The sequence below is a fragment of the Syngnathus floridae genome, chromosome 2, assembly GCF_059516105.1.
Source record: "Syngnathus floridae isolate MCC-2025c chromosome 2, RoL_Sflo_1.0, whole genome shotgun sequence".
In the NCBI taxonomy this organism is placed as follows: Eukaryota; Metazoa; Chordata; class Actinopteri; order Syngnathiformes; family Syngnathidae; genus Syngnathus; species Syngnathus floridae.
Window position 1 is genome coordinate 6,233,562 of NC_142414.1, and position 14,823 is coordinate 6,248,384.

Genomic DNA, 14,823 nt, shown 5'->3' on the forward strand with positions numbered 1-14,823 from the left:
GTGGCTTAAAAACTGAATGAGTCTCTCTGTCTTTTTGCATTTTCTTCCCTCACTTTACAAAAGCAACACTACAATGAAATTGTGGATTACTATCACACAACGTCTTCAAAGGTTTTACCACTTACATGTATTATTTCCTGCTAAAAGGAACACATTGAGATAATAAACATTAAGGTTACACATAATTTGGTCAGGGAATGAGTAATTTGGACTTTGACTGCAGATGATCATCCAAAGAGCAAATAAGTGGGTGTGCTAATACACGGCTACTCGGGCGAGTGAAAAATAGAGTTTAATTGGGATGCCAAGCCTTCCATTTCTAGACTAACACCATAATCAACAAAGCCACAGTAAGTGAGCGACAGGGAGGGATTAAAAAAAACATGAGACAAACACAACAAGTGCCTGAATCTACACAACGAGAGCTGAATGGGGTTAAAAGAACAAGAAGAATGCTATCTGCAAAGGATTTCATCCAAAGTGCATCTCTGCTAAGCACCAGGCTAGCCCTGCAACAATGGACTGTACACTGTAGGACGGAGCAGGAAGTCACTGTTGAACTAGATAGCGAGGCTAAATAATATGATGTGACATTCAAAAGCCAGAACGGTGGCGCTCGGGGCCAATGTGGAGCTAGTCGAAAAGTGTTTTTGTGGCTGGCTTGTCGGACGAGGTGGGAAAAGCTCCCAGATGGTGCGGCTCGCTAAACTGCCTCAGTCTGGGTTCTGGCAACTCAGAGAGGAAATCAGAGCGCCGGTAGATGAGAATGTTCATCCTGCCTGAACAAAATCAAATAGAAAGCAGAATGGAGAGACAATACCAGTGTCCTACAAATATACTTGATCCATTCTCGTAATGGAGCCTGGAAGTGACACCATGTCTCCTCCATAGGCGACAGCATGGGCATTTTTGAAAAGTTTATGAAGTTTGACAACCACTGCTCTATAAGTGCACTTGATAAAATGCAACATTAAATACGCTGAAAAAAATAAACTGATTTAATTCTATTTACTGGACATTGTGCTGCCCCCTCTGGTGTGTACATTCAGACATATAGCTATACATGGAGCTGGTCAAAGCTCCTCAATTAGTCACAGGAATATTGATTGTTCATCTCAGAGGATTAAAAAAAATATGCCAGAGGGTAGTGTTATTTGTGTTACTTCACCATTTGTCTGAAAATGGAATACTGCTGTGATGCTGTTTGTGAGCACGTCAATAGTATTTTGCATTATTTGTTAGCATTAAGCTAATCAAAAGCAAAGTTATGACCTGCAATTCTTCAACCACTTGCATCTCAAGGCACCACTGGGAAGCGGTGTTGCACTTCTCCTCCTCCTCCTCTATCCCAAAAAAGGGGAGAAAGGAGGCTGGCTTGTTGACTTTATGGGCTGGAAGCACTGTTTGGGCTCACAGTGGCACACGGTGGTGGAGGAGCAGAGGCTGGATGCCAGAGGACCAAAGACAAATACTGTAATAATCCCTGAATGTGATGAACATATAAAACAAAAAATCTGCAGGATAATCTGACGCACCGAGGGAGGCAACAGTGTTCCACCTACTCTTGGAATTTGGAGTTAATATCAGAATTCTATTCAAAAGGTAGGGGACAAATTTTCTTTTAAATTTCATTGGACATAATACATTAATTGTAACTTTTGTATTTGGAATACCACATTCAGCTCTGCACAGAAATTTGGAATGGGTAACAATAATCTAAAACTGTTCATTTCATTGAGAAGCAATTGCGTTTAAAAGTACAAGGTGCAACTCCGTCAATGCTATAAACTGTATATATTTTCAAAGATTATATACACCATTTTTTTTAAAGTTTGTCACGCACAAATACATCTTCCTTTGTGTTTCAGATTTTTTAAATTAATTTACTTTCCCTCCAAATAATTGCACATTTGTGTCAGCTCTTAGACTTGATGATTGGCGTCCTACATAAATCATATCTGGGTTCAACCTTTATTCCACATTTACACTAGATGGCGCAATTTGTTCGTAAAGAAAAAATAATGACGGTTGAACTTGAAACTCGCACATAGCTTTTCTTTTTCTTTTTTTTCACCAGACTCGACTTATACGTCTGATGTTGACGTGCTCAAGAATAAAACAGAACTCCCTCGGTGGCCCCGTCCGGCCATATAGCCATGACCTCATGGCCACCGTATGAGCCACTCATGCCATTGAGTCACCTTAACTGCGCAAAGACAGAGCAAACAGTGTGGTGGAACTGGTCAGCCATTCTAAATGAAACGTGTCTGTTTTCTGTCTCTTGACTTTCCCCGCTTATTAGACCGTCTGTGGCACACTCCCACATGTGTCGCCATTCACCTGTCTCTCTCTCAGCATCCAACTCAAAGTCACGTCCTCTGCGAAAATACCTGCCAGTACTTTCAATTGGGCGCTGTTCTTGTGCTTTTGTATGTAGTTTTGCTCTCTGCAGCTTGCCACCGCATCCAAGCTTGGCTACATCAGAAGAGCTGGCAAAGAATTTTTTTAAAATTTTTTTTTTAGGGGCAGCACTCACCAAATTACAGCCACTGTGGCACTTTACTCCACCCGGAGCCTGCTACAGGACCCGCCTATCTTAGCCTGTGTGTCAACTGGAGTTATGTGATTAGAAGGGAATAATATAGAGTAGAACGCAATAGAAGAGGCCTTTATTAGTCCCTAATTGGGGAGATTAGTTTTTTCCAGCAGGAAAGAAGACTGTAGCAAAACACACTTACGCACAAGAGCAGGCTCGGTAATGCAAATGGTGCATGTGAGCAAACACTTTCCAGCCCAATAATTTGTGTGTGTTTGCCCACATGGACAAAATTAAGAGGTCAGCTCAACCGACCCATTTCCAGCAGGGTTTCATTTTATCCCTAGACTAAAGCACTTTGTCAACGTACGTGCAAGCAGTGGTGATTTTGGCCAGCGGGGTGAATACTTGTGAGTTTTAGGTTTGTGTTGTTCTAGCTTTATTGGCTTGCATTTTATATTGGATTTCTATTCAGAATAACACTGACTTGTTACAAAAACACATTCTTCCTTCATCCAACCCAGGCCATGAATAGATTTTCTCTTCACATAACAATAAAAAGTTAAATGGGTAATTGGCACTTTGTGCTTTACCCGAGTGCTAATCAGTTTTCGGTTTTGACGTGGCAGGTTTGACCGAACTGCCTTCTGAACGCTGCCCTCCTTTCGGATCACTTCCTGGTATGGTCGGATAGTGTTATTATTAACCTAGCCCGCTAATCTTAACATTACCTGACCTATCTCCCATTATCCTCCCATAAAATAACAACATTATCTTACCCATCTTACCACTGTCCTAAATTTTGACCCGACAATGACGTGGCAGCTTTTGCTCAACCCCTTGACCCTGTCTTGACTGCGCTTCCATCCTGCATCTTGTGCTGGTTTGGCTAGTGAGCCATAGATAATTGGAAAAATGGCGACGTTTCTGAAACCTCAGCTGCATTGCGCGAGAGGGTGAATGAGCCGACATTAAGTGGTTTGGAGGATTGTAGAGGTAGAAAACATGTCTCCTTCCTACAAGGCATTTGAAAAGTCCCAACATTACTGTTTTATTTTCCTGAGGTTTGAGTCTGAATCTCAACTAATGAGTAGTTTGATTTCAAAGTGTGAGCGTGTGAGTTAAATGACAGGGAGTCACATGATTCTCCTGACTCACTTGAGACTAAACACCACCGGCTGTATGCCAGGGTGATTATTCTTGCCACACAGGCAGCATACTAGGTAAACACATATTGAGCTTGACAAGGGCCAAACCTGCACGATGGGAATGACAGCAATATCAGATATGAGTGATGGATGGAAGCTCTGATGAGTACCCAACACTTGATGGATTCTCTATAATATAAAAAATGCAAGGCTCGTCTTACATGCCTGAGGTGTGGTCATGTGTGGTCAATTTATTGGTTTTACTTTGGTTAACTTGACATTATTGCCGTGTTTCATCAGCCAATTCCTCTTTTTCTATAATAGTAGCCATGTTTCTTAACAAAGTGCTTGCTTGCTTTATTCCATTCCATTCCATTCCATCTTTTATTTCTCTTTCCAGATCTTTCCCTCGTCTTGCGTCACATGCAGACTAACAGCAGACAAATCATCGGTTTGAGCGTCAGAAAGCCACTGATTAGGGCACACATTTTTAGAGTGACATTATATTTGTGATATCGCCCATAATTTTGTGCTGCGCACGTTGCAGAAATTGTAGGTGTCTGTTGGTGTTGTGTTGCAGCTCTTCTCTGTGCGCCATTGTGCGATGCTAAACAAATGTGTCGTCGTGGCTGTGTCCCGTTGGCTTCATTCTTCTGACCAAGCCGAAACCAGGGCTGTTATTTCTTTGCTGCAAAACGGTATAATTTGGCTGCTATTTATACTGCATGGAACACACTGCAAGGACCAGATCAAATCCACGTCATGCAATATTCCTTTTTTTTCTTACTTCTTTAAAGTAGAAGAAAGGAACTGTTATTTTGGTACCCCATTCTTGAGAAGGTGGTTGCGGTTAACACAAATCTAAAGATTTTTTTTTTAGTGACATTGTTGCCAATTAGTTTCTCGCTAAGCTAACTGGAGTTCCTGGTGCGGATGGCATGCAGGTTTTTGGCACCTTAAGCAGACAACCAGTTCCAGTACACTGTGGAATTATTCGCGCTACGGAGAAAATCACTTGCTCGCTGTGCTTAGATTAGCTAGCTTCCTGGGATTAGCCTTGCTGCTAAAGAGCAACAGTTCCTTCGGTATGGAAATTAATTTGGGGGAGTGTTAATCTTATTTTTGTAGGGACTCGACAGAGTGGGTCTCTGTCTAGTCAGCACAGGCAGAATAAATCAAGCCACGTGATCTAACATGTTTGTGGATCTTGATTAGCACCATGGGATTTTGCTGACATGCTCTTCGAGAAGAACAAACACACTTGCACTTGCTCTTCCCCTCTTTCCTCTGTGAATGAACTGCACCTTTGTTAGGTTGCACCGATGTAATAATTTCCACCTCTTAAACCGCAAAGAGACCTGACCTCAGAATCGGTGTGCAAGAAGCACCGCCAACATTTTGTGGTTTGGGTGGCTTCGACTCCCTGAACGGATTCTTGGATCCCTCTTGGTGCAGTGTGAACTTCTGAGCTGTGTAGCCCAGATTCATCCCACTGTGTCGTATTATTACAAAGTGTGTTAATCGCTATATTTAGCTTACAAAGCACAGGCAATTATTGACTTAGCAAAGGGGGAAAAACATTTGCTATTGGCTTAAGAGGAACGTCTGTACTTGACTCGCTTCATGACGATTATGCTCACGGTTGGAAACTGACTTCCCTCAATGTTTAGTCTGTCATTTTTTAAGTTTCTCATCATTCGTCATCCAAACAACTTTGTATCAGTGACGGACTGACGGGATGCCCACCTCAGGAGATGATGATTTGTTATATTTTGTTGCCAGTGCATATTTCTTTCTGTGTTTGGTGATGGAGTTTGAGAAATGTATCAACAAAGCCAGGTCAAACTTTTATGAAATATTACCACAGACATATTTGTATCATATCAACTTCTGCTTCTTTCTTTCTTTTCATTTCAGGTGTCCCAAAGAAAGATGCAGTCGTCTTGCTCCTTCCTGCTCTTACTATGCGTGGCCCAGCTGCTCTGCCCGTCTGTTGCCCTGCCATTCGAGCAGAAAGGTTTCTGGGATTTTGCCCTGGATAGTCTGGACATTGACATGAAGGCCATGATGAAGGATGAGGAAGAAGGATCAGCTATTGAAGAGTTGCCCCCTCCCGACATGCCCACGTGTCCCTTCGGCTGCCAGTGTCGACTCAAAGTGGTCCAGTGCTCTGACCTCGGTCGGTGAGAGTGTGTGTGTTTGGGTTTTGACGAGAAAATGTTTCTTTGATACAAAATGTGCAAGGTCTTCAAATGGCAAACGGAAATTTGGGTGAAACAAAATGGTCAGTGACTCTCACGCCTCCGCAATGCAAAGCCGTCTTTTGGTCTGACATCAAACAGATTTTATCCCTTGGGAGCGTATGTTTTGACATCTCTTTCAGGGATTCTCTGTGCAGATGTTGGGTGGAAGATGGGGTTTAGTCAGAAAATAAACGTTAACCCGAGAAAGTTGATGGACTGTTACGGATCAAATGAGTGAAGGAATGAAGGCAGCCGAGAGAAAATCTGTAGGATCTTGGACAAATAACAGACAGTCATAGTATACGATGGGAGGAGACAAGCTATTTTATGTTCAGGGCAATGGGTTCTCACAAAACATTTGCTTGGAAAGGGTACGGTATGTTCAGTTCCATCAAAGATAAATCTAACTGGAACGCTCAGTTTTGAAAGACAGTTCAAATTCAAAATCCTGAGCGATCAAGTATGCAGCTAATGTATCCAAATAATTTCAAGCAATATGCAATGTCACACTGCTGAGACTTCAAATACGTTCGCTAGTGTCGGGTGGAAATCTTGCATCTCCAGAACCAGCACTTTTAAGGAAACAAAATCAAAACAGCTCCATGTTTGTCTGGGTCACTGTCTCATCATCTTGATTAATTAAACCAAAGCAACATGATGACAAATATCCATCCAAATTTCCATTTCAAGTTACAATCAACCAGTAAGCAATCAAAATTCCATTAAACATGATGTTCACACGTCAACTACTAAAATTATAATTCTCCTAATTTTCCAATCAAATTTGTCTGGATACCCCCCCAAAAAATACATCGGCCTGCCATATACGCAGGTATGGAGATGCTCAACTTCTCCAAGTTTCTGTTTTAACATAATGGTTGTGTTGATTCATCACTTTGTGAACTCTCTGTATTTACTGTGGAACCTTGGTGTTTCTGCAGAGGATAAATGTGGAAGCATATAATTTCCTGCATGCTTATTTAGAACAGATGTGTCTTCGGCAGTGCAGTGGCGTCTGTCTCCTCTCCGTGTGCATCCCCGCACCATGTTGAGTATTTGTCTAGAGGGGCGCTGGGGTTTGACAAGGTGCCAGTTTTGTCAGTCTGTGGTCAAGCCTTTGAGTCGTGTGGCTTTACGAGTGAAATCTGCGGTTTGGGCTTTTAGGTGACTGGAGATGCATTTTGATCCATGTGTCGCTTGAATGTTTCTTTAATATCAACTTTGATGCCGCATTCCACCTTTGAGGGTGCCAGTTGTAGCATGCATGCTGAACGCTGCTCTGGCAAGGATAAAGAATTCATTTTTCTTCAACACCTCGTCTGATTATGCTCCCAGAGCGGCTTATTGGTCAGAAGCATTCACACACCCACAAAGTGCCTTTACCGTATGATTAAGAATCGCTTGCATCTTGAATGCTGCTTGCGTGGATTTGAACCGAAACTGGACGGCACCGCAGTGTTCGATCCCTGGTGGTGAAAAGCGAGGGCGCGGCTGGTTACAGCCAAAGCTGTATCTAAACTTAACTCTGAATGGACAGCTGCGGCTGGTAGATGTGGTGGGATGGGATGGTGAAAGGCTGGATCCCAATGGGACAGCTGGTACTGGCTGCCAAGCGGACCTGCTTGCATCATGCAGATAAACTGACTTGCATTTGAAACATACAGGACTTGTCGCTTTGTGCTCTAGGTGATAATGAAGATAACTCAATGACATTTTGCCCAAATTTTTTTTTTTTAAAAATGGACCCGATGTTGAATTATTGCAAAAATCTTCTTGGGGTTGTTTTTGAATTAAAAAAAAAAAAAAAAAAAAAAAAAAAAAAGAAGAAGAAAAAACAAAAGATATAATTTCTGAACAGGCGATGGTATCATTGATATCATTGTTTTTTCATTGCAGCCAGAACAGGACACTTTCATCGTCAAGTGCAACTACTTCACTACACGCACGCACACACACGCACGCACACAAAAACACACAAAAACACACAAGATCAGAGTGCAAGCTTGCTCTGTTTCCTTTTCATTTAACCGAAGCTTTATACTGATGGTACTTAAATCGTCGCCTTGGTGACTTTGGTCAAATGAAGACCAGACGGAAAACATTTGGTGTCCCCATCTGGTGTGCGTGTGTACGTGAGCGCGTGTGTGTGTGTGTGTGTGTGTGTGTGTGTGTGTGTGTAAGTGTGCATGACTTCATACACATACAACCAACCAGTTCTGTGTTACTGTGAGTGATCTCCATGGCTTTGCCTACTGTATGTTTAGATATGATTTATATGTATCTCTCATTAAAATAACAACCCAGAACCCCAATGCGCAGATTTGACATTGTATGGCACTGTAATCTGCAGGTCTTAAACACACCAACTCCCTTAAAACTAAGTCAAGATATCACAATTATGTAGCGTTTTTTAAGGGTCTTGGTTCACATGCTACTCGTGGAGATGTTTGGAGCATGGCTCCCTTCTGTGTTTTTGTTGGTTTCCAGGTCTGAGTGAGGTGCCAAGTAATATCCCTCCTGACACCAGGTTCCTGGATCTTCAGAACAATCATATCAGCGAACTGAGAGAGAATGACTTCAAGGGCCTCACCAATTTATATGTAAGACAAACATGAACTCTGCAAACCTTTCCATTGAGCTTTTCTGATTTTGTAACTGACTCAGCTTACATTGACTTCAGCGCTGGTGTGAAATATCGTTTTGAATCTCCACTTCCTAGGAGATGGAGAGATTAACTTTTTATAGAGAATACAAGACATTGTTTTCTATTGACTATTTGGATGTTGCCACTTAGCTGACTTGCCTTTCACAGGGATTATCTCTGAGGAACAACTACATCTCCAAGGTCCACCCCAGGGCATTCATCCCTCTCCAGAGCATGCAGAAGCTCTACTTCTCCAAGAATCTGCTCACCAGCATCCCCAAGAACTTGCCTACCTCCTTGGTGGAGATTAGGATCCACGAAAATCAGATCAGGAAGGTGCAATCTGGTGCTTTCTCAGGACTGGGCAGCATGAACTGCATAGGTCAAAAATCCCGAACACAACTCTTTGTTATTGACTGGGACGCTGGTTATGAAAGTGTCTTCATTTTATCTGTCTCTCTTGCAGAGATGGGAGGAAACCCTATCCAGAACAGTGGTTTTGAACCTGGTGCCTTCAAGGGCCTGACACTGAACTTTTTGCGCATATCAGACAGCAGACTGACTGGCATACCCAAAGGTAATTGACTGGCTAAATATGTTTACAATAGAGTAATCGGATGAAAAAACGACAGCAACTGAGTGGTAAGTACTATTGCCTCACAGCAAGAAGGTTAGAGGTTTATAGACTGGGTTCCTGCTTTTTGTGCATCATATCCGCTTGTACTGTGGCTTTCTGCTACAGTCCCATTAATACGTCAAATGAAGACGCCACATTTGTGTTGGGGTGAATGAAGTCGCTCTACACGCTAGCCTTGTGATTGACTAATAATGAGTTTTGCATGTACCACAACTCTCATCCTGATTCATCATCATACTGTGAAAACAGCAGTGGCCCCAAAGTTGAACCCTGCGGCACAACATACAACAGTGTGACAGAACAGGACTTTGGAAATAGAATTTACTTCTTTGGAAAATGTATTACTGTCAATCTCAGTAGACTCATTCAGACAATGTGTGTTTGTCTTTCAGATCTCCCAGACAGTCTCCATGAGCTTCATCTTGACCACAATCAGATCCAGGCTGTGGAACTGGAGGACATGAAACGCTACAAGAATCTGTTCAGGTAACACCCAGCAAAAGGCATTTGAAACTTTTTCCACAATATAAGTGTAAAACAAAAACCGTTTGATATATTATTTCTCGGTTTTAACGATCGTCATAAGACATAAATTGCCTTTTAAAATTAAACTTAAACATCCATTTGTGGGATGGCTCTTCATCTAAATGAACTGCTCGCCCCCACACAGGCATGTTTTTTAGAGACTACCTCCAGAATTTCGGAGAACAAAGAATAGGGTAGCCTGTCAACAATCCTGACCTCAACCCTGTATTGGAACACTTGTGGGATCATGCTGAATTCACAGAGAAATAATCTTCCAAAACACACAATTGTGAAGTTTTTGTTTTACTGTATGTTTATGTTCTCCTTTGTTATTTCAACAGCCTTAACCCTTGTGTATTCAACCACAGCAGTTTAAATTTACGGCGGCTGCTAGCTAAATGCTAACACACAATGCAAAACTAGCATCAATTCTCTAACACACAAACACACATACACGCACATGCACGCACGCACACACGCACAAAAAAATATATATATATACGTATATATATATATATATATATATATATATAAATTACACGCTCATCCTCTTTTTTTCTCCAGGTTGGGCCTAAGTTTCAATCACATCCGCAACATTGAGGGTGGAAGTCTTGCTTTCATACCGAGGCTCAGAGAGCTGCACCTTGACAACAATCAACTCTCCACTGTTCCCAAAGGCCTCCCAGATATGAAATACTTGCAGGTGAGTCTACAGCTCCCGTCAGCCATGTTGTGTTTTTATAAGGGCTTGCCACAAGTGTTTTATTTATTCTCTCAAGGTGGTGTACCTCCATAACAACAACATTGCCAAGGTGGATTTGAATGCCTTCTGTCCTAAAGGAGCAGGAACTAAGAGAGCTTTCTACCATGGCATCAGTCTCTTCTCCAACCCTGTCAATTACTGGGAGGTGCAGCCCGCAACATTCCGCTGCGTCAGTGACCGAATGGCTGTCCAGTTCGGAAACTACAAAAAGTAGAGGGGGTTTGCTCGGGGGGATGCAGCATATGGAGGGAAAGTGATGGATAAATGAAGAAGACAATTTGAATTAATAAACTTAAAATATTGGAGAAGATTGAATTTTTCTTTAATTATAGAATTTCTTTGAGTGGGGTGGATTAAATAAACATCCATCATAAAATTAAAGGTACAGTAAAACGTTAAGATTTTTTTTCTATTTAAGTTCACTTTTAGTTGAGAGGATAATTCACATCTGGGAAGAATGTTTGGGCCGATCCAAAATAGGAAGAAATTAAAAAAAATCCCCTGTGTATCTTATTGAATGAAAAACAGAGAAGCCATATAATAGATTTTTACATCCAGAAATATTTGCTTTTTATGAGTGTTGTACAATGGGAGAGTTGCAAATTATGGTGTTAGTATTGAACACTAGATGTTACTATTTCTCACCTTTTTGCAAAAAAACAACAAGACGTGGAGAAACATAGATACTAATTCAAGTTTAGATGGTTCAGTAACATGTTTTGCTTTCCAATTGGGGTTCACCTCTTCTCAGCAATAAACATGTTTTGTATTGACATGACTGAACCTCCACAGATACTCTCTTGTGCCTTTTATCACTATTTTGCTATCTGTAAGTAGTCTTTGAGGGGCGGGGCATTTAAGTAGTGGGGATGTGCCCCATTTAGAGCAACCCACACACACACACACACACACACACACACACACGCACGCGCATGCACGCACGCACACACACGCATACACACACCCACCCACACACGCACGCACGCACGCACACACACGCACGCACGCACGCACGCACGCAGACACACGCACACACACGCACGCACACACACACACACACACACACACACACACACACACACACACACACACACACACACACACACACACACACACACCAGCTTTGCTTATGGAAAAAAAGTAATGTGTATACATAGTGCTGCAAACTAAAGTAGTGTTAATGCATTGTTTTGCACAGTTTTTGCTCACTTTCTCTCTGCTTGGTAATGCAAAAGCTCTTTCACCATAGACATGTTGTCCTGTCTCCACTCTGTAATCTGACAAGCTACTGCTGCATGTGAATAAAGACATTTCCAAATGCTGCATTAAGCCAGAGAGCAACCCCTGGGTCCAACATCCTATTGCAGAAATATTAAATGAGGGGAATGTTTTATACAATGAATCAAACACATTCTATTATTATCATCACAATATAATTGCTATTAGTTTAATTGTTAGATTGTGAGAGAATATGTCAGTTTACACATACTGGCTTTAACACATTAATCTGTCAATTTAAATCCATATCTTATGTTTAATGGTGCTATATGTAAATTTTTTTCCAGTGTAAACCTTCACAGATTATTACCAACGCAACAGAATGCAAATAAATTATGCCAAACTTGTCTATGTGCCATTTTGAAGCAATAGGTCTACATACTGAAGTCAATATCTACGTATCAATGCCATCAATTTACTTTTGCTTTGTCTTGAATTCTATCCATCCATCATTCGTGCGGCCCTCTCATTTCTTTAATCCAGACTTTTTTTTTATTGTCGAGTCCTGTAATATTTGTTGAACTATTTTTTCGCCTTTAAAATTGGTTCATTTTAATATATTTGTAAGGAAGAGATGTCATCAAATAATTGGTTACTTGATTTATTGTAAATAATAATTAAAGAACATTAAACCAAATAATTTTGTATATACATTTAGCATTGTTATTAAATAATTGGTTAATGAAATGTAATTAATGATTTTATTTTATTTTCAATTGTTGAAAATACTCAACAAATTCTATATACACAGCAGTTTTTTTTAAAACCTCATCCACGAATGAACTGGACCGACTCTTTTTTCCTTTTGTTTTCCACTCATCTCTGACAGTCTGACAGGTACATGATACATAAGAATAGTTTTGTAGTTCGTAATTACAATTACAAATAATTACAGTAATTTACACTCGCATGTAGCCATTAATATGTGACTCAAAGCTTTCTGTTGCACTGGCTATCCATCCATCCATCCATCCATCCATCCATCCATCCATCCATCCATCCATCCATCCATCCATCCATCCATCCATCCATCCATCCATCCATCCATCCATCCATCCATCCATCCATCCATCCATCCATCCATCCATCCATCCATCCATCTTCTTCCGCTTATCCGGGGTCGGGTCGCGGGGGCAGCAGCTTTAGGAGGGACTCCCAGACTTCCCTCTCCCCAGCCACTTCATCCAGCTCATCCCGGGGGATCCCAAGGCGTTCCCAGGCCAGCTGAGAGACATAGTCTCTCCAGCGCGTCCTGGGTCGTCCCCGGGGTCTCCTACCGGTGGGACATGCCCGGAACACCTCCCCAGGGAGGCGTCCAGGAGGCATCCTGATAAGATGCCCGAGCCACCTCATCTGGCTCCTCTCAACGTGGAGGAGTAGCGACTCTACTCCGAGTCTCTCCCGGATGACCGAGCTCCTCACCCTATCTCTAAGGGAGAGCCCGGACATCCTGCGGAGAAAACTCATTTCGGCCGCTTGTATCCGGGATCTCGTTCTTTTGGTCACGACCCATAGCTCGTGACCATAGGTGAGGGTAGGAGCATAAATCGACCGGTAAATTGAGAGCTTTGCCTTTTGGCTCAGCTCTCTCTTCACCACAACGGACCGGTACAGGGTCCGCATTACTGCCGACGCTGCACCGATCCGCCTGTTGATCTCGCGCTCCATCCTCCCCTCACTCGTGAACAAGACTCCAAGATAATTGAACTCCACTTGGGGCAGGATCTCATCCTCGATCCGGAGAGGGCATTCCACCCTTTTCCGATCGAGGACCATGGACTCGGATTTGGAGGTGCTGACCCTCATCCCGACCGCTTCACACTCGGCTACGAACCGTTCCAGCGAGAGCTGTAGATCACGGCCTGAAGAAGCCAACAGCACCACGTCATCTGCAAAAAGCAGAGACGCGATGCTGAGGTCCCCAAACCGGACCCCCTCAACGCCTCGGCTGCGCCTAGAAATTCTGTCCATAAAAATTATGAACAGAATCGGTGACAAAGGGCAGCCTTGGCGGAGTCCAACCCTCACTGGGAACGAATCCGACTTACTGCCGGAAATGCTCCATGGCCTCACCAAACTCCTCCCACGCCCGGGTTTTTGCCTCAGCAACCGCCGAAGCCGCGTTCCGCTTGGCCATCCGGTACCTGTCAGCTGCCTCCCGAGTCCCGCAGGCCAAAACGGCCCGATAGGACTCCTTCTTCAGCTTGACGGCATCCCTTACCGCCGGTGTCCACCAGCGGGTTCGGGGATTGCCACCACGACAGGCACCAACGACCTTACGGCCACAGTTCCGGTCGGCCGCCTCAACAATGGAGGCGCGGAACATGGTCCACTCAGACTCAATGTCCCCCGCCTCCCCCGGGACGTGGGAAAAGCTCTGCCGGAGGTGGGAGTTGAAGCTCTTCCTGACAGGAGATTCTGCCAGACGTTCCCAGCAGACCCTCACAGAGCGTTTGGGTCTGCCAGGTCGGACCGGCATCTTCCCCCACCATCGGAGCCAACCCACCACCAGGTGGTGATCAGTTGACAGCTCCGCCCCTCTCTTCACCCGAGTGTCCAAAACATGCGGCCGCAAATCCGATGACACGACTACAAAGTCGATCATCGAACTGCGGCCTAGGGTGTCCTGGTGCCAAGTGCACACATGGACACCCTTATGCTTGAACATGGTGTTCATTATTGAAAATCCATGTCGAGCACAGAAGTCCAACAATAGAACACCGCTCGGGTTCAGATCGGGGGGGCCGTTCCTCCCAATCACGCCCTTCCAGGTCTCACTGTCATTGCCCACGTGAGCATTGAAGTCACGCAGTAGAACGATGGAGTCCCCAGAAGGAGCGCTCTCCAGCACTTCCTCCAGGGACCCCAAGAAGGGTGGGTACTCTGAGCTGCCGTTTGGTGCATAGACACAAACAACAGTCAGGACCCGTCCCCCCACCCGAAGGCGGAGGGAGGCTACCCTCTCGTTCACCGGGGTGAACCTCAATGTGCAGGCGCCCAGCCGGGGGGCAATAAGTATACCCACACCTGCTCGACGCCTCTCACCGTG

The 14,823-nt window shown here is 43.6% G+C and overlaps 1 protein-coding gene across 1 annotated transcript; it reads left to right on the forward strand.

The window, feature by feature from the left end:
• The first annotated feature begins 1,398 nt into the window (after window positions 1-1,398).
• bgnb (biglycan b) lies at window positions 1,399-12,121 on the forward strand. The gene is made up of 8 exons (XM_088369440.1): window positions 1,399-1,602; window positions 5,602-5,863; window positions 8,415-8,527; window positions 8,740-8,953; window positions 9,038-9,148; window positions 9,601-9,694; window positions 10,298-10,436; window positions 10,513-12,121. Exons 2-8 carry the CDS (start codon window positions 5,617-5,619, stop codon window positions 10,708-10,710), a joined length of 1,116 nt encoding a protein of 371 aa, XP_088225566.1. The 5' UTR covers window positions 1,399-1,602; window positions 5,602-5,616; the 3' UTR covers window positions 10,711-12,121.
• The last annotated feature ends 2,702 nt before the right edge of the window (window positions 12,122-14,823 follow it).

Coding starts and splice junctions, on each gene's coding strand:
- bgnb (XM_088369440.1), top strand. CDS start 5,617: ATGCAGTCGTCTTGCTCCTTCCTGCTCTTACTATGCGTGGCCCAGCTG. Junction 8,528..8,739: donor AGGGCCTCACCAATTTATAT/GTAAGACAAACA, acceptor TGCCTTTCACAG/GGATTATCTCTGAGGAACAA. Junction 9,149..9,600: donor ACTGACTGGCATACCCAAAG/GTAATTGACTGG, acceptor TTTGTCTTTCAG/ATCTCCCAGACAGTCTCCAT.